The following is a 24,436-nucleotide window of genomic DNA, read 5'->3' as shown; positions in this document are numbered from 1 at the left end:
ATGAATCAATAAAGCAAGTATCAAAGGAACATATACATGCCTTGCGTCCAATTCTTTAGTAGACAGAAAATGCAGGTTTAATTGACAATAGCGAAGGCCTCATGAAGGTCAACCTTTAAAGTATGTATTGGGATACAAATTACAATGCATTCAATTTCAAATATATGCACTAATTGACTGACACAGAATTTATCCACAACGAATACAGCCAAGATAGTTGGCATTTGGTAGAAACAAACTGAACACAAAAATCTAATGCGAGAGCTCTTTTGATGAAGAAAAGTGCAACTTTATATTGAAACTATAAATTGAACTTTTGTTCTACAAGAAGCACACTATAACAGGAATATATTAGTGATGAATACCAGATAGGAGATATGATTTAAGTGATCATACTAGTACAGAACCTAAGGAGATTGGAGCACTCCATTGTCATTATTTAATTGTAGGAATGAGGACCAGGGGTTGTTCCTTATGCAGTGTTACAGCGAACTTCTCATTCATGTCTAGCTCATTGGGATCATTTCCATGCGGAAGAGACCAATCGAAAGAATGTAACAGTGAAGCAAGTATTAAAGGAACTAGCTTTGCTCCCATGGGAAGACCAGGGCAGATTCTTCTTCCCGCACCAAAGGGTAAGAATTCAAAATAATTCCCTTTGAAATCCAATGTTGCATTGAGGAATCGCTCTGGTTTAAATTTCAATGGCTCTTCCCAAACCATGGGGTCTCTCCCAATTGCCCAAACATTTACTACCACTTGAGAATTTTTTGGGATTGTGTAATTCATCACTTGGCATGAGTCAGGTGCACGGTGAGGAAGCAGAAATGGTGCTGGAGGATGCAATCTCAGAGTTTCTTTTACACAGGCTTGAAGGTAAGGTAGTTGAGCTAGATGGGATTCTTTCAGCGTATTGTGGTTGGTTTCTCTTGTCAATTCTTCACAAACTTTCTTCATGGATTCTGGATTTTTTATCAATTCTGCCATTGCCCACTCAATTGTTGAAGTGCTAGTGTCTGTAGCACCAGCAAATAGCTCCTGAAAAAGCATACATGTTACATGGTAGATGAGTATGATATTGCAATTATATATGCTTATCAACAACTCTTACATGATGCAAAAAAATGAACTCCCTTCAAAAACAAACAAAAAATATTGCATAAAATTACTTTGGAACCTACATAGTCCTCTTCATATTGTTTGGTTTTTTGGAACAACTGAGCATACTGCAGCAAACAATATAGTAAACTTGGCCTGACTGAAGTGAAACAAGCCCTGTCCAAGCTTGGTCAAGGCTAATTGACCTTCTAAATAAATGAATTGAGTAAATGCACACTAATTGACCTTCTAAGAAATGAATTGAGTTTAGAAACTAACCACTTTAAATTTAATTTGAGGTAAAAATCTACCGCTCATGAGATTTCCTGATGATGAACACAGAGAACAATGGATACAAGTGATCATAATGAGCCATGTTTTCTTGATACAAGAATGTATTGAAATCTAGAAGAAAAGCTTTCATTGCTGACAACTGATATACTGAGCACTCTTTGAGATAAATATATGAAAGTCATTATAATAGTTGTAATGTCTGTGCCTGTGTATATATATATATATATATAGGTTAAAAGAAATTTTTTTTATTTAGCTGTGGGACCCACTTATTTTTTGTTATCATGTGCCAAATGGGATTACAGACCCATTTTTTCTGTTCCTTCTCTCTCCCCGTTGCCTTTCTTCCTCTCTGTTTTTCTTTTTCTTTTGCAACTTCCACTCTTGATTTCTTCCTTCATTCTTGGTAGATTTGAGAGTCGTTTGAGGCAAAACGAAGCCCACAACGAGCTCTATGCGCTAGTGTAAGCAATTTCAGATTTGGTCTTCCTAGGGACTTCGAATTTAGAGACCCATTTTAAGGGTTTTGGCTCACTTTTGAGGTAGGGACACCTTAATCCACTACCTTCTTGTTCCATTGTGAGTTATAATCATTTGTTGTGCCAAACATGCTTAATTAGAAGTTAATTGTATCAATGATTATTTTAAATGTTGTCTAGAGAAATTTATGTATTTGAATGTGAGTTGTTTTATGTGTAAAGCATGCTTAAATGTATTTTGTTATATCTTAATGTGTTAATAATTACTTGGGAGATATTGAACATGTTGAATGTTTAATTTTATGGTGTAGAATTTTAAATGCCATGACATTGAATGTATGGAACATATATACATGCACATACCATTGGGTTTGCATGAAATGGGAGAAATTGTTCTTGAAATAAATATGGGGAATTTCAGGGAAGTGTTTTTGATGAAATGGTTTTATGCGAAACCCAGTCGCTGCGAGTTTACCAACGGGCCGGAGGTTAATATAGCCTAGAGGGGACTAGGGAGTCGCCTTAGCTTGGTTGAGCTAGCTGGGCCCCATAATGACGCCGCGGGGTTACCAAGGGTCAGGGACACTAGCCAATCCTCCTCTCTTGTCGCGGCGGGGCTATCAAAGGGCGGGCTGTATTAACAGTTTGGAAATGATGTTTTGGATTATGAAAATGGGGAGCGACACTAGCATGCATTGCATCTCATACCATTGCATTGGATATACTTGAGATTGAATCGTTATGCTGTATTATTTCCCGACATTGTATGATCCCCATTTTCCATTGGCCTATGCTTTGTTTGGATTCACAAGGATACAAAATGTGTGTCTTAAGTGTCACCTGCTGAGCTTTAGGTCTTTGAAATGAACTGGTGGACGACAATCCACCTCAAGCTTGAAAGTTGTTAGAAGGTTGTTTGCTATTTTGTATTTTGACCGTTCTATGTATATTCGTAGTTGTGGAAATGTAACTAAGTTAGTATTCATGGCCTTGTAACTTAAGAACGAACTTATCTTTTGTTTGATGTAAAGGAAACTAATGGAATTATGGTATATGTTTCCATGCAATTGTGTCATGTAACGTTGTAAGACAGGGACTTTAAATATTAATCTTGTATTTTGGGACTGTAATTATGATAATTTAGATTAATTGGTGTGTGGATGTTCCACTATGAGAGGAACTATGTTGAGGTATAATGAACGGATGAATGGAATGCTGGATGATTTTATGTGTTTTGTGTATTGAGACAGGTTGTTGAAGGCCCATTTTTAGGGGAGGTTATGCCGAATTTTTTTTAAATTTTGGCATCAGTTAGGGTCGTTACAAATTTGGTATCAGAGCGATAGTTCGAATACCATTAGGACGATGGGTAGAGGCCTACCTAGGGTTATCTGGGAAGTCATTTGCATTATTATTTCCTTGTTTGGAAAAGTGTTTTGCTATTTGAAAAAGCATGCTTAACTGCTTACTTGCTTACGTGCTTATGTGCTTATATGCCTATATTAATGTGTTCATTGTATAGTATTACATGCTAAATGTTTGTACAGTATCTTTTTGCGTTGGGTTGTTCACGGTTGGACCTTAGTGTTATCGTTATTGAATTGTTTCTTTTGTTTTATAGAACGATGTCACGGCGTGAGGAAATCAGGGAAGTTGGCCCTAGACAGACTAGGGGTGATGTTGGCGAGAGCTCCAGCTCCAATCCGGAGGAGCTAAATGATGAGGACACACTTCTTAGGGACTTGATTCCCCCAAGAGTTGTCCCCACAAGGAGGGATAATGTTGAAGCACCCGTAGAAGTGGGTGAAGGTTCTGTGGCACTGGAGTTTAATCGTTTCTTGCAAAATGTCGTAAGGGCAACGATTGCTGCTCAGTCGCAGTCGGCACCACAACCTACAGTTCAAGTTGAGGAGACGCCAGCTCAGAAGTGTCTCAAGATTATTAAGGGGTTTTCTCAGTTGATGCCGGTTATGTTTGAGGGCGGCGCGGATCCAATGATAGCAGATGACTACATGGAGCAAGTTGAAACTCAATTGACTTCTATGGATGTGACGGAGGATCATTTGAAGATCATCCTAGCTACTTATAAGTTTGCTAAGGATGCCAAATTATGGTGGAAGTCGATGTTACGGAAGTACGAGCCAGATCCATCTCACATTTTGAGTTGGGTTGATGTAGACATTGATGAGGATGTTTCATACGAGGAAGGACCAGTTCAGATTCTTGACACACAACAAAAGGTGTTGAGGAATAAGACGATACCAATAGTGAAAGTCCTTTGGAGACACCACGGAGTCGAGGAGGCTACTTGGGAGCTCGAACATGAGATTCGCTCCAAGTATCCAGAGTTGTTTTTTCCCCAGGTATGGCTTGATTTCGGGGACGAAATCTTTTGAAAGTTGGGGAGAATGTAATGTATTTGTCTGTATATATATATATATATATAGCTTAAAAGAAATTTATTTTATTTAGATGTGGGACCCACTTATTTTATGTTATCATGTGCCAAATGGGATTACAGACCCATTTTTTCTGTTCATTTTCTCTCTCCCCGCTGCCTTTCTTCCTCTCTGTTTTTTTTTTTTTTTTTTTTTTTTTTTTTTTTTTTTTTTTTCTTCTCTTTTGCAACTTCCACTCTTGATTTCTTCCTTCATCCTTGGTAGATTTGAGAGCCGTTTGAGGCAAAATGAAGCCCACAACGAGCTCTATGCGCTAGTGTAAGCAATTTCAGATTTGGTCTTCTTAGGGACTTCGAATTTAGAGACCCATTTTAAGGGTTTTGGCTCACTTTTGAGGTAGGGACACCTTAATCCACTACCTTCTTGTTCCATTGTGAGTTATAATCATTTGTTGTGCCAAGCATGCTTAATTAGAAGTTAATTGTATCAATGATTATTTTAAATGTTGTCTAGAGAAATTCATGTATTTGAATGTGTAATACCCCAAGTTTTCAAAAGGGTAAAATGGGGATTTAATTTTGTTTAATTGATTTAATTATGTGACTTAGTTGTTTTGTTTTTTTTTTTTTTAAAGTGATTAATTGTGGTTGCTTAAATGATTTTAATTGTTTTGTTTCCTTATTTGAATTAAGTGTTGTATTATTATTATTTTTTTTAGTTAATTGGTGTATTTGATTTATTTATTTACGTGTATTAATTGGCTGTTATTAATTACTGTAATTACATAATTGGTTAATATAGTTAATTCACGGTTTATGGGAGCTGGTGTATCGTGACTTAGGGTTTTAGGTGTTAAGATGTAGCCGCCTTGTTATTTTGCCTATTAAGATGTTTTATTCTCGGAATACAACTAGAATTAGGGTTTAGGGTTTATAAGTCTATAAATATACATATGTACATTCTACCTAGGGTTGCAAACAAATAAATTTCTCGGAGAAACAGAGAGAAAATACAGAGTGCAATAGCGAGGAATTGTAGGAAAACAGAGAGTAGACCTTTGAGGATTTATAGTGAGGTTCAAGGGGAAGAACGGGGTTGCTTCTGGATTGAACCAAGAGCGCCGGAGGTGTAGAACAGTAGTCGACAACGTTGACGGAGAACTCAGAGACGGTGGTTTACAGTTTCAAACTATGAAATTGCAGGCAAGTCTCTGTTCTATTCTTTCCCCTTAATTCGTGTTCTGTGCATGCCTGGTTAGACTTCAGGGTTTTAATAAAAGATAAAACGGATTGACACAAACATAATAACATGCTTTCCATGCAGATATGAATTTATTTGATCTCAGTGAGTTAACTGTTTTGCATACTGGTTGATTTTCTGCTATCTGTGTCTTTCACGTTTAAGCCTGTTTTATTGAGATTAGTAATATGATTGGATGCCTTACAATTATTCTGAGAATGAGTTTAATCCCTAGAACAAGATTTTAAAATAGTTTTGAGTTTTACTAAATAAATCTGTTGTAAGTTGTCTAAAGTTGCTATCAGAAATTATATAATCGTTGCTGCAAGACTGGTGTCTCGTTCAGATCGTGGTTGCATATCAATGGGTTAAGATTACCTTAGAACTAAGATTGAACCCTAGAACAACCATTAAGAACCTTACAGAGGTCTAGAAAACACCGCAGTCGAAGAAGAAGCAGCAGAACGGACGACGGCAACTAAGGGGAGAAGAGCAGGCTCCAAGAAGAGGAGGAGCCGGCTCTTTCTACCTTAGAGCCGGCTCCAAAGGAAGGTGGAGCCGGCTCTAGCATCTAGGAGCTGGCTCTTAGATTAGTTGAGCAGGCTCTTTTGGAAAAATAGAGCAGGCTCTTTGTTTTGAATGAGCCTGCTCTCAATTGAACGCACCAAATTTTGTTTCTGTGCACTGTTTGGTCTGTATAGGTTCTTGGAATTTTGTTTAGGCTATTTTAAATTGTTGTTGGATCTGGAATAAACCCATTATACTATGGAAAATATTAATCCATGATTGGGTTAAGGATTGGAGCAAATTAAATTTAAGGAAAAAATCGGGTGTTGCTAACTGTTTGAACATTCAAACCATTTACTGGAGCTTGGAATTTTTCTGGCATATATAATTTATGGTTTCATTATATCTAAACAGAAGTATAAGAATAGTAAGTGCTTGAAACCATCTATTCTTGATTTGGAATTAATTGATATATTTCTTTTATAAATTCTGTTCAATATAAGGAGTTTATGGAGGATTGGATTACTACGCCTTGTATTAGCATTTTAAATGGTTAAAATGTGATGGTTGGATTCTGTAGTAATTCCTATTGACTTGTTATAGGTATTAAGTGATAATTATGCATATATTGGAATATGGTTGATTAGTATCTAATACTATTTTCGTCAACTAGGTTAGCTGAAGGGGCTAATTGTACAGTCTTTTCATATATATGAAGAACTGTAATGAGATATCTAAATGTTATATTGGATGCATAAATTGGTTGTATACGTGCTAAACCATATTTATGCTTATTCTGGGATGTGGTTGATAAATAATTATACTGTGTTAATAACTACGTGAACTGTAGGATTGTATGTACCGGTATGGGACGGTGACATACTAGGTATGAATTAGTTCAAACACTAAATCCTACTTAATTTGGAATGAGTTGGATTAACCATAAAAAGGTTAAGTCCCACTTATATGGATGTATATGAACCGGTATGGGACGGTGTCATATTAGGGATGGCTTAGTTAAAAACACTAAGACCTACCTATATTGGGAATGGTTTAGTTCAAAACACTAAGTCCGACCCAATTTGGATTCAGGTATGGATGAACCATAAAGGTTAAGTCCATCACCTACATGTGTCATATCAATTGTGAATTGAATGATCTACTATGGTTTCCGAATGGATTTATTATATAGATATCAGACCCCTACACAGATGGATGATATTCTGTATTAGGAGGAGTACGGACTTTATATATTTATTATATGTGCCATGGTATGAGCCTGAGTCTCAAGACCATGGTTAGGGCGCGTATATCGCCTAGGATGGATAACTGGACATAGGTGTTGTCCCTTGGTAGGTCTAGGTACTCATGCCCACCTTAGGGTGCGTATTTGCATGTTACCTTCTATTCAGGCTGAGACAGACCTACTGGACTAGCGAGCGTCCTATAGTGTGTACTATATATACATATATGGACTACTCTAGATATTATTGAGTCTTTCTAGGATGTATCTGCGTATCGGATTACTGTTTGGATCGTAGTAGATCAGGACTTGCATGTGGGCCTGACCCACTCTATTATTTTACAGGTGTTCGACAGTACCAGTCTTACAGTTGGATCGTGTTGATGCAGATACAGACACTCACTCTTCCGGTTACATTGGATTTCCTTTCTATTTTAAATTTTGGTTTTTAAATTCTGTAAATTTATTCAAAGATTTGGGATTAGGGGTCCACTAGGTGGATTCCCGAGTTGTACGGTTTTAAACCATATTAATTTATTTATTTCAAGTTTGAGGATTCTTATGTTAGATTTCTTTCAGCGTATTATTAATTTGTTCTTAATTCAGTTTTATTTTTGCTTGTTTACATATTAATTGTTTGGTATCCCTTGGATCTGTGCACGGACTTGATCACCCGTGGCTCTAGAATCGAGGGGTATCACAGAATGTGAGTTGTTTTATGTGTAAAGCATGCTTAAATGTATTTTGTTATATCTTAATGTGTTAATAATTACTTGGGAGATGTTGAACATGTTGAATGTTTAATTTTATGGTGTAGAATTTTAAATGCCATGACATTGAATGTATGGAACATATATACATGCACATACCATTGGGTTTGCATGAAATGGGAGAAATTGTTCTTGAAATAAATATGGGGAATTTCAGGGAAGTGTTTTTGATGAAATGGTTTTATGCGAAACCCGGTCGCTGCGGGGTTACCAACGGGCCGGAGGTTAATATAGTCTAGAGGGGACTAGGGAGTCGCCTTAGCGTGGTTGAGCTAGCTGGGCCCCATAATGACGCCGCGGGGTTACCAAGGGTCAGGGACACTAGCCAATCTTCCTCTCTTGTCGCGGCGGGGCTACCAAAGGGCGGACTGTATTAACAGTTTGGAAATGATGTTTTGGATTATGAAAATGGGGAGCAACACTAGCATGCATTGCAACTCATACCATTGCATTGGATATACTTGAGATTGAATCGTTATGCTGTATTATTTCCCAACATTGTATGATCCCCATTTCCCATTGGCCTATGCTTTGTTTGGATTCACAAGGACACAAAATGTGTGTCTTAAGTGTCACCTGCTGAGCTTTATGCTCACCCTACTATTTATATTATTTTTTTCAGGTCTTTGAAATGAACTGGTGGACGACAATCCACCTCAAGCTTGAAAGTTGTTAGAAGGTTGTTTGCTATTTTGTATTTTGACCGTTCTATGTATATTCGTAGTTGTGGAAATGTAACTAAGTTAGTATTCATGGCCTTGTAACTTAAGAACGAACTTATCTTTTGTTTGATGTAAAGGAAACTAATGGAATTATGGTATATGTTTCCATGCAATTGTGTCATGTAACGTTGTAAGACAGGGACTTTAAATATTAATCTTGTATTTTGGGACTATAATTATGATAATTTAGATTAATTGGTGTGTGGATGTTCCACCATGAGAGGAACTATGTTGAGGTATAATGAACGGATGAATGGGATGCCGGATGATTTTATGTGTTTTGTGTATTGTGACAGGTTGTTGAAGGCCCGTTTTTAGGGGAGGTTATGCCGAATTTTTTTTAAAATTTTGGCATCAGCTAGGGTCGTAACAAATTTGGTATTAGAGCGATGGTTCGAATACCATTAGGACGACGGGTAGAGGCTTACCGAGGGTTATCTGGGAAGTCATTTGCATTGTTATTTCCTTGTTTGGAAAAGTGTTTTGCTATTTGAAAAAGCATGCTTAACAGCTTACTTGCTTACGTGCTTATATGCCTATATTAATGTGTTCATTGTATAGTATTACATGCTAAATGTTTGTACAGTATCTTTTTGCGTTGGGTTGTTCACGGTTGGACCTTAGTGTTATCGTTATTGAATTGTTTCTTTTGTTTTATAGAACGATGTCACGGCGTGAGGAAATCAGGGAAGTTGGCTTTAGACAGACTAGGGGTGATGTTGGCGAGAGCTCCAGCTCCAATCCGGAGGAGCTAAATGATGAGGACACACTTCTTAGGGACTTGATTCCCCCGAGAGTTGTCCCCACAAGGAGGGATAGTGTTGAAGCACCCGTAGAAGTGGGTGAAGGTTCTGTGGCACTGGAGTTTAATCGATTCTTACAAAATGTCGTAAGGGCAACGATTGCTGCTCAGTCGCAGTCGGCACCACAACCTACAGTTCAAGTTGAGGAGACGCCAGCTCAGAAGTGTCTCAAGATTATTAAGGGGTTTTCTCAGTTGATGCCGGTTATGTTTGAGGGCGGTGCGGATCCAATGATAGCAGATGACTACATGGAGCAAGTTGAAACTCAATTGACATCTATGGATGTGACGGAGGATCATTTGAAGATCATCCTAGCTACTTATAAGTTTGCTAAGGATGCCAAATTATGGTGGAAGTCGGATACGAGCCGGTACAAGGTAGAAGAGATGAGTTGGGACAAGTTTAAGGAATTGTTTTTATGAAAAGTACTTTCTGCTTTCCAAAAGATGGGAGTTACAAGACCAGTTTCATAACCTTATCCAAGGCAGTATGTCAGTGGCAGAATATGAAAACAAGTTCACTTCACTTTCTCGCTTTGCTCCAGAAATGGTGAAAGATGAAGCTAACAAGACTCGGAAGTTTGTTTCTGGTCTTAATGATCGGATGAGGCCGTTGATCACGGCATAGTTCATTAAGGTTTACTTTGAAGCAGTGGAAAGGACTTTGATGCTGGAAGCTGATAATAAAGAGAATGATACAAGAAGAGAGCAGTTGAAGCATAAGAGGGGTGCAGGGCCATCTTCAGAAGGATCTTCTTGGAAAAGGAACCGGGGCGGTCTATCTCAGTTTCAGGGACAGCAGTCTGCACGATCTGCTCCTACCACTTCGTTGCCAACTGGGTCTGATAGAAGTGCAGTTGTTTGCTTTCAATGTCAATTTCAGTTTCTTCAGCTCCGAAGGTTTGTTATGGGTGTGGCCAGTTGGGCCATTTGATTCGGGACTATCCGAGTCAGGGAGCAGGCACCACTAGTGGCAGAGGGTCACGGCAGAGGCTGTTACAGTCGGCTACGGTTCAATCAGGTTTCAGACCACCGCCGCCACCACCACAGCCTGCCTTATCATCTTAGGGTTCACGACCAGCTAGGAGGGATACTCCTACTGTGTCGGCACTACTGTCTGGTGTTCAGATTAGTAGTTCACAGGCATAGGCACCGCAGGGGCATGTCTTTGCCCTTAAACCAACTGATGCATCTCCTGGATCTTCAGTTCTCCGAGGTATATTTGCAGTGTTTGGTTCTTGGGCCCAGGTTTTGTTTGATTCTGGTGTATCTCGTTCTTTCATTTCATCATCATTTGCACTTGCATCGGGGTTAGAGGTCAGTTTTATAGATCGGGCGTTGTGTGTTGATACACTAGTCGGAGTTTCAGTGTCTTTGAGCCGAGTCGTGAGGGACTGTTCCATTGTGATAGCTGGGCGGACTTTTGTGTTTGACCTTATCCTCCTAGAGATGACTAGCTTTGATGTCATTCTCGGGATGGATTGGTTAGCTTCCTTTCATGCCATGATTGACTGTTACAGAGGAAGGGTTACAGTTTGTACTCCCGAGGGAGACTGTTTCTTTTTTGTGTGAGATCGGAGTGATTCCCACTTTTCATCGTTTTATGGAATTCGTGGATGGAGTCGTGGTGATTACTTTTTGGCTAGCCTTATAGCCGAAGAGGACGATGTTATGGAAGAATATTATCCTGCAGTTGTTCGTGATTTTCTGGATGTGTTTCCGAAGGATTTGACAGAGTTGCCTCCACACCGAGAAGTGGAGTTTACTATTGACTTGATGCCCGGTACCGCGCCGATTTCTATGGCACCGTATCATATGGCACCAGTTGAATTGGAGGAATTAAAAAGACAGCATGATGATTTGAGGATGAAAGGTTTCATCCGACCGAGTGTGTCACCATGGGGCGCACCGGTCTTGTTTGCTAGGAAGAAATATGGTTATTTGAGGTTGTGCATCGATTATCAGAAGTTGAATTGCGCTACCATCAAGAACAAGTATCCTTTGCCAAGGATAGATGATTTGTTTGATCAGTTGAGGGGAGCCAATTGTTTCTCCAAGATTGACTTGAGGTCTGGCTATTATCAGTTACGGGTTAGGGATGAGGATATCCCGAAGACAGTATTCCGTACACGGTATGGACACTATAAGTTCCTTGTTATGCCTTTTGGCTTGACTAATGCTCCAGCGGCATTTATGGACTTAATGAACTGCGTCTTTCACGATTACTTGGACCAGTTTGTTGTAGTTTTCGTGGATGACATTCTTGTGTATTCACGATCTCGGGAGGAGCACGAGATCCATTTAAGTATTGTTTTACAAATTTTGCGGGAGCACCGGTTGTATGCCAAATATGAGAAATGTGAATTTTGGCTCCAAGAGGTGAAGTTTTTGGGACATGTTGTTTTAGAAGGCGGAGTGTCAGTTGATCCATCAAAGATTGAAGCTATTTTGAATTGGGAGCAACCCAAGAATGTGTTTGAGATCCGTAGTTTTCTTGGTCTAGCGGGTTACTACCGGAGATTTGTGAAAGATTTCTCCCGTTTAGCAATGTCTATGACCCGTTTAACCCGGAAAGGGATTAAGTTTGCATGGAATGAAGCCTGTGAGTCATCTTTCCAGGAATTGAAGACAAGATTGACTACGGCTCCAGTGTTGGTGATACCTGAGCGTGGCTTGGGTTATGTGATCTATTGTGATGCTTTACTTGATGGTTTAGGGTGTGTGTTGATGCAGGATGGTAAAGTAGTGGCTTATGGGTCTCGATAGTTGAAGATTCACGAGTACAACTACCCTACTCATGATTTAGAGTTGGCAGCAGTTGTGTTTGCTTTGAAGTGTTGGAGACACTACTTGTATGGTGAGAGATTTGAGGTGTACTCAGATCATAAAAGTCTCAAGTACCTTTTCTCCCAAATGGACTTGAACAATAGACAGAGGTGTACTCGGATCATAAAAGTCTCAACTACCCTACTCTTGTTTAGTCTTATGGTTCAGCCTACTCTTGTTGTACGAGTGATTGAGTCACAGAGACAGGACCCGGATTTAGATGCTATTCACGCTTTGATCTCCAGTGGTGAGACAGTGAAAGATTGGGCTTTGTATACAGATGGGGGTTTACGGTTCTGGGGTTTGTTGGTGGTTCCTACTGTTTGTCGTGAGGACGTCTTACGGGAGTTTCACACTTCCCGCTTTGTAGTTCATCCAGGTGGTACCAAGATGTATCACAATTTGAGACGTCAGTATTGGTGGAACGGGATGAAGAAAGATGTTGCACAGTTTGTGGCTAGATGCCTTACCTGGCAGCAGGTGAAGGCCGAGCATCAGAGACCAGCCAGTTTGTTGCAACCATTACCTGTAGCGCAATGGAAATGGGAGCATATTGTTATGGATTTTGTGACAGGTCTTCCAAGGTCACGAAGGGGCAATGAGTCCGTATGGGTCATCATTGACAGATTGACCAAAACGGCTCACTTTTTGCCTATTAAGGCAACAGATGATGCAGAGAAGCTTGGTGTTCTTTATGTGAAGGAGATTGTAAGGTTGCAAGGAGTTCCAGTAACCTTTGTTTCAGATAGGGATGCTAAGTTCACTTCGAAGTTCTGGGAAGGACTTCAAGCAGCGTTTGGCTCAGCGTTGCACCTGAGTACAACATTCCATCCATAGACTGACAGTCAGTCGGAGCGTACTATCCAGATTTTGGAGGATATGCTTCGGGCATGTGTGCTTGACTTGGGTGGTAGTTGGGAGGATCACCTTCCACTTATTGAATTTGCCTACAACAACAGTTATCAGGCGAGCATTCAGATGGCTCCATTTGAGGCGTTGTATAGTAGACCTTGTAGGTCTCCTGTTTGTTGGACTGAGGTAGGTGATACAGCCGCCTTAGGACCTAACATTGTACTCGAGGCTACTGAGAAGATTAAGTTGATAAGACAAAGATTACTTACAGCTCAGAGTCGACAGAAGAGTTATGCGGATAAGCGGAGACGGTTGTTATCCTTTGAGGTGGGAGATCATGTTTTTCTTTGGGTTTCTCCACGGAAGGGATTGATGAGGTTCGGGAAAATTGGAAAGTTGTCGCCACGATTCATTAGACTATTTGAGATTTTGGACCATGTAGGAGAGGTTGCCTACAGACTTGCTTTGCCACCACAGTTGGATATGGTCCACAATGTTTTCCATGTATCGATGTTACGGAAGTACGAGCCAGATCTATCTCACATTTTGAGTTGGATTGATGTAGACATTGATGAGGATGTTTCCTACGAGGAAGGACCAGTTCAGATTCTTGACACACAACAAAAGGTGTTGAGGAACAAGACGATACCAATGGTGAAAGTCCTTTGGAGACACCACGGAGTCGAGGAGGCTACTTGGGAGCTCGAACAGGAGATTCGCTCCAAGTATCCAGAGTTTTTTTTTCCCCACGGATGGCTTGATTTTGGGGACTAAATCTTTTGAAAGTTGGGGAGAATGTAATGTCTGTGTCTGTATATATATATATATAGGTTAAAAGAAATTTTTTTTATTTAGCTGTGGGACCCACTTATTTTATGTTATCATGTGCCAAATGGGATTACAGACCCATTTTTTCTGTTCCTTTTCTCTCTCCCTGCTGCCTTTCTTCTTCTCTGTTTTTTTTTTTTTTTTTTTTTTTTTTTTTTTTTTTTTTCTTTTGCAACTTCCACTCTTGATTTCTTCCTTCATCCTTGGTTGATTTGAGAGCCGTTTGAGGCAAAACGAAGCCCACAACGAGCTCTATGCGCTAGTGTAAGCAATTTCAGATTTGGTCTTCCTAGGGACTTCGAATTTAGAGACCCATTTTAAGGGTTTTGGCTCACTTTTGAGGTAGGGACACCTTAATCCACTACCTTCTTGTTCCATTGTGAGTTATAATCATTTGTTGTCCCAAGCATGCTTAATTAGAAGTTAATTGTATCAATGATTATATTAAATGTTGTCTAAAGAAATTCATATATTTGAATGTGAGTTGTTTTATGTGTAAAGCATGCTTAAATGTATTTTGTTATATCTTAATGTGTTAATAATTACTTGGGAGATGTTGAACATGTTGGATGTTTAATTTTATGGTGTAGAATTTTAAATGCCATGACATTGAATGTATAGAACATATATACATGCACATACCATTGGGTTTGCATGAAATGGGAGAAATTGTTCTTGAAATAAATATGGGGAATTTCAGGGAAGTGTTTTTGATGAAATGGTTTTATGCGAAACCCGGTCGCTGCGGGGTTACCAACGGGCCGGAGGTTAATATAGCCTAGAGGGGACTAGAGAGTCGCCTTTGCGTGGTTAAGCTAGCTGGGCCACATAATGACGCCGCGGGGTTACCAAGGTTCAGGGACACTAGCCAATCCTCCTCTCGTGTTGCGGCGGGGCTACCAAAGGGTGGGCTATATTAACAGTTTGGAAATGAAGTTTTGGATTATGAAAATGGGGAGCGACACTAGCATGCATTGCATCTCATACCATTGCATTGGATATACTTGAGATTGAATCGTTATGCTGTATTATTTCCTGACATTGTATGATCCCCATTTCCCATTGGCCTATGCTTTTTTTGGATTCACAAGGACACAAGATGTGTGTCTTAAGTGTCACCTGCTGAGCTTTATGCTCACCCTACTATTTATATTATTTTTTTCAGGTCTTTGAAATGAACTGGTGGACGGCAATCCACCTCAAGCTTGAAAGTTGTTAGAAGGTTGTTTGCTATTTTGTATTTTGACCGTTCTATGTATATTCGTAGTTGTGGAAATGTAACTAAATATTCATGGCCTTGTAACTTAAGAACGAATTTATCTTTTGTTTGATGTAAAGGAAACTAATGGAATTATGGTATATATTTCCATGCAATTGTGTCATGTAACGTTGTAAGACAGGGACTTTAAATATTAATCTTGTATTTTAGGACTGTAATTATGATAATTTAGATCAATTGGTGTGTGGATGTTCCACCATGAGAAGAACTATGTTGAGGTATATTGAACGGATGAATGGGATGCTGGATGATTTTATGTGTTTTGTGTATTGGGACATGTTGTTGAAGGCCCGTTTTTAGGGGAGGTTATGCCGAATTTTTTTTTAAATTTTGGCATCAGCTAGGGTCGTAACAAATTTGGTATCTGAGCGATGGTTTGAATACCATTAGGACGACGGGTAGAAGCCTACCCTGGGTTATCTGGGAAGTCATTTGCATTGTTATTTCCTTGTTTTGAAAAGTGTTTTGCTATTTGAAAAAGCTTGCTTAACTGCTTACTTGCTTACGTGCTTATGTGCTTATATGCCTATATTAATGTGTTCATTGTATAGTATTACATGCTAAATGTTTGTACAGTATCTTTTTGCGTTGGGTTGTTCACGGTTGGACCTTAGTGTTATCATTATTGAATTGTTTCTTTTGTTTTATAGAACGATGTCACGGCGTGAGGAAATCAGGGAAGTTGGCCCTAGACAGACTAGGGGTGATGTTGGCGAGAGCTCCAGCTCCAATCCGGAGGAGCTAAATGATGAGGACACACTTCTTAGGGACTTGATTCCCCCGAGAGTTGTCCCCACAAGGAGGGATAATGTTGAAGCACCCGTAGAAGTGGGTGAAGGTTCTGTGGCACTGGAGTTTAATCGATTCTTACAAAATGTCGTAAGGGCAACGATTGCTGCTCAGTCGCAGTCGGCACCACAACCTACAGTTCAAGTTGAGGAGACGCCAGCTCAGAAGTGTCTCAAGATTATTAAGGGGTTTTCTCAGCTGATGCCGATTATGTTGGAGGGCGATGCGGATCCAATGATAGCAGATGACTACATGGAGCAAGTTGAAAATCAATTGACTTCTATGGATGTGACGGAGGATCATTTGAAGATCATCCTAGCTACTTATAAGTTTGCTAAGGATGCCAAATTATGGTGGAAGTCGGATACGAGTAGGTACAAGGTAGAAGAGATGAGTTGGGACAAGTTTAAGGAATTGTTTTATGAAAAGTACTTTCCGCTTTCCAAAAGATGGGAGTTACAAGACCAGTTTCATAACTTTATCCAAGGGAGTATGTTAGTGGCAGAATATGAAAACAAGTTCATTTCACTTTCTCTCTTTGCTCTAGAAATGGTGAAAGATGAAGCTAACAAGACTCGGAAGTTTGTTTCTGGTCTTAATGATCGGATAAGGCCATTGATCACGGCATAGTTCATTAAGGTTTACTCTGAAGCAGTGGAAAAGGGCTTTGATGCTGGAAGCTGATAATAAAGAGAAGGATGCAAGAAGAGAGCAGTTGAAGCAAAAGAGGGGTGCAGGGCCATCTTCAGAAGGATCTTCTTGGAAAATGAACAGGGGCGGTCCATCTCAGTTTCAGGGACAGCAGTCTGCACAATCTGCTTCTATCACTCCGTTGCCAACTGGGTCTGATAGGAGTGCAGTTGTTTATTTTCAATGTCAGCAGCTTGGGCATTACAAGTCCAGTTGTCCTATAAGATCATCTTTAGTTTCTTCAGCTCCGAAGGCTTGTTATGGGTGTGGCCAGTAGGGCCATTTGATTCGGGACTGTTCGAGTCAGGGAGCAGGCACCACTATTGGCAGAGGGTCACAGCAGAGGCCGTTACAGTCGGCTACGGTTCAATCAGGTTTCAGACCACCGCCGCCACCACCACAGCCTGCCTTTTCTTCTTAGGGTTCACGACCAGTTAGGAGGGATACTCCTACTGTGTCGGCCCAACAGTCTGGTGTTCAGATTAGTAGTTCACAGGCACAGGCACCGCAGGGGCATGTCTTTGCCCTTGCACCAACTGATGCATCTCCTGGATCTTCAGTTCTCTGTGGTATATTTCTAGTGTTTAGTTATTGGGCCGGTGTTTTGTTTGATTCTGGTGCATCTCGTTCTTTCATTTCATCATCATTTGCACTTGCATCGGGGTTAGAGGTCAGTTTTATGGATCGGGCGTTGTGTGTTGATACACTAGTTGGAGTTTCAGTGTCTTTGAGCCGAGTCGTGAGGGACTGTTCCATTGTGATAGCTGGGCGGACTTTTGTGTTTGACCTTATCCTCCTGGAGATGACTAGCTTTGATGTCATTCTCGGGATGGATTGGTTAGCTTCCTTTCATGCCACGATTGAATGTTACAGAGGAAGGGCTACAGTTTGTACTCCCGAGGGAGACTGTTTCTTTTTTGTGGGAGATTGGAGTGATTCCCACATTTCATCGTTTTATGGAATTCGTGGACGGAGTCGTGGTGATTACTTTTTGGCTAGCCTTATAGCCGAAGAGGACGATGTTGTGGAAGGATATTATCCTATAGTTGTTCGTGATTTTTTGGATGTGTTTCCGTAGGATTTGACAGAGTTGCACACCGAGAAGTGGAGTTTACTATTGACTTGATGTCCGGTACCGCGCCGATTTCTATGGCACCGTATCGTATGGCACCAGTTGAATTGGAGGAATTAAAAAGACAGCTTGATGATTTGAGGATGAAAGGTTTCATTCGACCGAGTGTGTCACCATTGGGCGCACCGGTCTTGTTTGCTCGGAAGAAAGATGGTTCTTTGAGGTTGTGCATCGATTATCGGAAGTTGAATTGCACCACCATCAAGAACAAGTATCCTTTGCCAATGATAGATGATTTATTTGATCAGTTGAGGGGAGCCAGTTGTTTCTCCAAGATTGACTTGAGGTCTGGCTATTATCAGTTGCGGGTTAGGGATGAGGATATCCCGAAGACAGTATTCCGTACACGGTATGGACACTTTGAGTTCCTTGTTATGCCTTTTGGCTTGACTAATGCTCCAGCGGCATTCTTGGACTTAATGAACTGCGTCTTTCACGATTACTTGGACTAGTTTGTTGTAATTTTCGTGGATGACATTCTTGTGTATTCACGATCTCGGGAGGAGCACGAGATCCATTTAAGTATTGTTTTACAAATTTTGCGGGAGCACCGGTTGTATGCCAAATATGAGAAATGTGAATTTTGGCTGCAAGAGGTGAAATTTTTGGGACATGTTGTTTTAGAAGGCGGAGTGTCAGTTGATCCATCAAAGATTGAAGCTATTTTGAATTAGGAGCAACCCTAGAATGTGTTTGAGATCCGTAGTTTTCTTGGTCTAGCGGGTTACTACTGGAGATTTGTGAAAGATTTCTCCCGTTTAGCAGTGTCTATGACCCGTTTAACTCAGAAAGGGATTAAGTTTGCATGGAATGAAGCCTGTGAGTCATCTTTCTAGGAATTGAAGACAAGATTGACTAAGGCTCCAGTGTTGGTGATACCTGAGCGTGGCTTGGGTTATATGATCTATTGTGATGCTTCACGTGATGGTTTAGGGTGTGTGTTGATGCAGGATGGTAGAGTAGTGGCTTATGGGTCTCGACAGTTGAAGATTCACGAGTACAACTACCCTACTCATGATTTGGAGTTGGCGGCAGTTGTGTTTGCTTTGAAGTGTTGGAGACACTACCTGTATGGTGAGAGATTTGAGGTGTACTCGGATCATAAAAGTCTCAAGCACCTTTTCTCCCAAAAGGACTTGAACAATAGACAGAGAAGATGGGTTGAATTCTTGGAAGATTATAATTTTGACTTGCAGTATCATCCGGGCAAGGCAAATGTGGTAGCAGATGCCTTAAGCCGAAAATCTCGTGGAACTTTGGCCTGTCTGGCTATTCGAAAGTGGAAGATGCTTAAGGATTTGGCAGAGATGGGATTGTATTGTTTTGACGACGATGTTGACAGTGAGCCAGCATTCTTGTTTAGTCTTATGGTTCAGCCTACTCTTGTTGTACGAGTGATTGAGTCACAGAGACAGGACCCGAATTTAGATGCTATTCACGCTTTGATCTCCAGTGGTGAGACAGTGAAAGATTGGGCTTTGTATACAGATGGGGGTTTACGGTTCTGGGGTTTGTTGGTGGTTCCTACTGTTTGTCGTGAGGACGTCTTACGGGAGTTTCACACTTCCCGCTTTGTAGTTCATCCAGGTGGTACCAAGATGTATCACAATTTGAGACGTCAGTATTGGTGGAATGGGATGAAGAAAGATGTTGCACAGTTTGTGGCTAGATGCCTTACCTGGCAGCAGGTGAAGGCCGAGCATCAGAGACCAGCCAGTTTGTTGCAACCATTACCTGTAGCGCAATGGAAATGGGAGCATATTGCTATGGATTTTGTGACAGGTCTTCCAAGGTCACGAAGGGGCAATGAGTCCGTATGGGTCATCATTGACAGATTGACCAAAACGGCTCACTTTTTGCCTATTAAGGCAACAGATGATGCAGAGAAGCTTGGTGTTCTTTATGTGAAGGAGATTGTAAGATTGCATGGAGTTCCAGTAACCATTGTTTCAGATAGGGATGCTAAGTTCACTTCGAAGTTCTGGGAAGGACTTCAAGTAGCGTTTGGCTCAGCGTTGCACCTGAGTACAACATTCCATCCATAGACTGACGGGCAGTCGGAGCGTACTATCCAGATTTTGGAGGATATGCTTCGGGCATGTGTGCTTGACTTGGGTGGTAGTTGGGAGGATCACCGTCCACTTATTGAATTTGCCTACAATAACAGTTATCAGGCGAGTATTCAGATGGCTCCATTTGAGGCATTGTATGGTAGACCTTGTAAGTCTCCTGTTTGTTGGACTGAGGTAGGCGAGACAGCTGCCTTAGGACCTGACATTGTACTCGAGACTACTGAGAAGATTAAGTTGATAAGACAGAGGTTACTTACAGCTCAGAGCCGACAGAAGAGTTATGCGGATAAGCGGAGACGGTCGTTATCCTTTGAGGTGGGAGACCACGTTTTTCTTCAGGTTTCTCCACGGAAGGGATTGATGAGGTTTGGGAAAAGTGGTAAGTTGTCGCCACGATTCATTAGACCATTTGAGATTTTGGACCGTGTAGGAGAGGTTGCCTACAGACTTGCTTTGCCACCACAGTTGGATAGGGTCCACAATGTTTTCCATGTATCGATGTTACGGAAGTACGAGCCAGATCCATCTCACATTCTGAGTTGGGTTGATGTAGACATTGATGAGGATGTTTCCTACGAGGAAGGACCAGTTCAGATTCTTGACACACAACAAAAGGTGTTGAGGAACAAGACGATACCAATGGTGAAAGTCCTTTGGAGACACCACGGAGTTGAGGAGGCTACTTGGGAGCTCGAACAGGAGATTCGCTCCAAGTATCCAGAGTTGTTTTTTCCCCAGGTTTGGCTTGATTTCGGGGACGAAATCTTTTTAAAGTTGGGGAGAATGTAATGTCTGTGTCTGTATATATATATAGGTTAAAAGAAATTTTTTTTATTTAGCTGTGGGACCCACTTATTTTATGTTATCATGTGCCAAATGGGATTACAGACCCATTTTTTCTGTTCCTTTTCTCTCTCCCCGCTGCCTTTCTTCCTTTTTTTTTTTTTTTTTTTTGCAACTTCCACTCTTGATTTCTTCCTTCATCCTTGGTAGATTTGAGAGCCGTTTGAGGCAAAACGAAACCCACAACGAGCTCTATGCGCTAGTGTAAGCAATTTCAGATTTGGTCTTCTTAGGGACTTCGAATTTTGAGACCCATTTTAAGGGTTTTGGCTCACTTTTGAGATAGGGACACCTTAATCCACTACCTTCTTGTTCCATTGTGAGTTATAATCATTTGTTGTGCCAAACATGCTTAATTAGAAGTTAATTGTATCAATGATTATTTTAAATGTTGTCTAGAGAAATTCATGTATTTGAATGTGAGTTGTTTTATGTGTAAAGCATGCTTAAATGTATTTTGTTATATCTTAATGTGTTAATAATTACTTGGGAGATGTTGAACATGTTGAATGTTTAATTTTATGGTGTAGAATTTTAAATGCCATGACATTGAATGTATGGAATATATATACATGCACATACCATTGGGTTTGCATGAAATGGGAGAAATTATTCTTGAAATAAATATGGAGAATTTCAGGGAAGTGTTTTTGATGAAATGGTTTTATGCGAAACTCGGTCGCTGCGGGGTTACCAACGGGCCGGAGGTTAATATAGCCTAGAGAGGACTAGGGAGTCGCCTTAGTGTGGTTGAGCTAGCTGGGTTCCATAATGACGCCGCGGGGTTACCAAGGGTCAGGGACACTTGCCAATCCTCCTCTCGTGTCGCGGCGGGGCTACCAAAGGGCGGGCTGTATTAACAGTTTGGAAATGATGTTTTGGATTATGAAAATGGGGAGCGACACTAGCATGCATTGCATCTCATACCATTGCATTGGATATACTTGAGATTGAATCGTTATGCTGTATTATTTCCCGACATTGTATGATCCCCATTTCCCATTGGCCTATACTTTGTTTGGATTCACAAGGACACAAGATGTGTGTCTTAAGTGTCACCTGCTGAGCTTTATACTCACCCTACTATTTATATTATTTTTTTCAGGTCTTGGAAATGAACTGGTGGACGACAATCCACCTCAAACTTGAAAGTTGTTAGAAGGTTGTTTGCTATTTTGTATTTTGACCGTTCTATGTATATTTGTAGTTGTGGAAATGTAACTAAGTTAGTATTTATGGCCTTGTAACTTAAGAACGAACTTATCTTTTGTTTGATGTAAAGGAAAGTAATAGAATTATGGTATATGTTTCCATGCAATTGTGTTATGTAACGTTGTAAGACAGGGACTTTAAATATTAATCTTGTATTTTGGGATTGTAATTATGATAATTTAGATTAATTGGTGTGTGGATGTTCCACCATGAGAGGAACTATGTTGAGGTATAATGAACGGATGAATGGGATGCTGGATGATTTTATGTGTTTTGTGTATTGGGACAGGTTGTTGAAGGCCCGTTTTTAGGGGAGGTTATGCCGAATTTTTTTAAAATTTTGGCATCAGCTAGGGTCGTTACAATAGTATACATGGTAGAAAGATTGGCACAATCTGTTGGTCATTCTTAACTTTGGGAATGAGGACCAAGGGATAAAGCCAAACTAGTCCTGCTCAAGCTTAACAAGGCTAGTTGTGCCTTGTTCTAATTAATCTGGCATTCGGTTCAAAGATGTTTTCGATACGATTTCAATTGAAAGAAAATTACTTCCAAAATGCAAAAACTAACCTCTAATTTTGATGGAATCCCTCATTAGAGTTCATAGCTTTATAGTACAGCCTGATTTTCCTTGAACATTTCCCTTATTGTAATTTTCTTAGAGGTTATGTTATCTCAACAGCATGCCATTTGCATCTGATGACCATAAGCTAATTCAATCCATGCCCAGTACTTAACAAAACTGAAACTTGAATCTAGACTGGTGAACCACATCCAATTAATGAACAATTTAACAAAAATTGACCTCAAATTGCTCGTAATAAGCTTGTTTGTTCACCAGCCCTGATAAAATAAATAATATTCAATGACCAAGTATTCCTTACCACACTGGAGGATAATATTATCTCCCCCAAACCAGGAGCCTTCTGTGGCTGTTTGTAAGTGTAGGAAAATGAATTGCTAGTTTTGCCACAACTATATAGCCCTATATTAATCTGTGTGTATATGCATAAGTGAGGAGACAAGAGGGCAAACCAGGAGCAGATGGTTGATTTGATCATTGGTACAAGAATTGTCGATGAGGGTGTCCAAGAAGTCCTTTTGGCCTGAAGCATTGCCTTTTCTTCCTTCTCTTCTGTCTTCGATAATGGGCTTCCACATAGCACACATCCTCAAAACCGCTTCCTTTGCCTTCTTGTTTAAACCCTGAAGATCTAATGCACCTAAAATTGGATAAAAATCAGGCAGATTTGGAGCTGAAATAAAATCAATATATTTTCCAAGAAGACCCTTCATCCCCCCATCCACACTCTGCTTCTCCAATATGATAAAATCTCTTGATATAAGAACATTACTCATCATATTAAAAATAGTGGCAAAAACCAGTTCTCCAACTTTCACTTCCTTTCCCTTCTTTGCACCCAAAAAATTCACCATGTCTATTGCCTTTCTCTCTCTCAAACATGCTTGAGACTCCATTGCCTTGCCCGAGAAGAGCTCACTTCTGCATATTGTTCTTAAATTCTTCCATCTATCATTGCACTCCAGTGCCCACACAAGTGATAAATGATTGAATTTTGGGCTCTTAGCTGGTACTGCATGAGGAACATATCGTGCAGATAAGATTCGATCATGGGTCTTGAGAATTTCCTCTGCAGCAGTTGCCGATGATCCGATGATCATGATTTGAGTTCCTAGTCTCAGTGACATGAGTGAGCCATAAGTCTGAGCAAAGTTTGCTAGAGTGATGTGAGGCTTTTTTCCCATATGAGGAATATTGCCCAAGATTGGCCATGGACTTGGTCCTGGTGGAAGTGGTAGAGTACTTTCTGATAGGAAATTAGATTTGAAAAGTTTTAGGATGAGGAAGATGATGGCTAAGAGGAGGATTGGAAAGAAGAGATCATAGGTTCCTTCTGCTACAATCTTTTCAGCCACGACTTCCATGAAGAAAGAGCTGGCTTTTGCAGTGTTATGTATTGTTGTCAATTAGCTTTCTCTATGTATTTGGGGGTCAACAACTTAATTTCCTCTCAACTGCTCTATAATGAAACAGGTAACTATGTAAATAAATTTTAGATTACTAGGAAGTCCATTATTGAAGTGGCCATAGCAATGTAATTATTTGTAACTTTCTGGTTTTTTTTTTCTTCATAAACCAGAAAGTTATTGTCAAGCCCAACTCCACCGACCGCTGTTTGCCGATAGTGATCTGCCACATTATTGCAATGAGATTTCTCCTCTGCAATAGTACATAAATAATTCATCTTAATCTAAATATGAAGTTTCACCATCAAGTTGTGTCTCTTGTCAAGGATTTGTAGTCATGGGATAATTTTTCTTTTCTATCTTCGGAAGAT

General features: G+C 40.3%; 1 protein-coding gene across 1 annotated transcript; it reads right to left on the bottom strand.

The window, feature by feature from the left end:
* Positions 1–267: 267 nt before the first annotated feature.
* Positions 268–24,108, bottom strand: LOC132285683 ((S)-N-methylcoclaurine 3'-hydroxylase isozyme 1-like). The gene is made up of 2 exons (XM_059787876.1): positions 23,112–24,108; positions 268–1,038 (listed from the first exon to the last, which is right to left on the bottom strand). The coding sequence occupies exons 1-2, from the start codon at positions 24,021–24,023 to the stop codon at positions 436–438; spliced, it is 1,515 nt and encodes a 504-aa protein (XP_059643859.1). The 5' UTR covers positions 24,024–24,108; the 3' UTR covers positions 268–435.
* Positions 24,109–24,436: the final 328 nt, after the last annotated feature.

The sequence above is a fragment of the Cornus florida genome, unplaced genomic scaffold (genome assembly GCF_030987335.1).
Source record: "Cornus florida cultivar Cherokee Brave unplaced genomic scaffold, ASM3098733v1 CherokeeBrave_3.0.0_Hap2_Chr11, whole genome shotgun sequence".
NCBI lineage: Eukaryota > Viridiplantae > Streptophyta > Magnoliopsida > Cornales > Cornaceae > Cornus > Cornus florida.
This window is presented reverse-complemented; position numbering and strand designations above follow the sequence as displayed.

What these genes read in the sequence shown, in the direction of transcription:
- LOC132285683 (XM_059787876.1), bottom strand. Translation starts at nt 24,023, where the DNA reads ATGGAAGTCGTGGCTGAAAAGATTGTAGCAGAAGGAACCTATGATCTC. An exon ending in AAATCAACCATCTGCTCCTG is followed by an intron (nt 1,039 to 23,111) that starts GTTTGCCCTCTT and finishes ATGCTTTTTCAG; the next exon opens with GAGCTATTTGCTGGTGCTAC.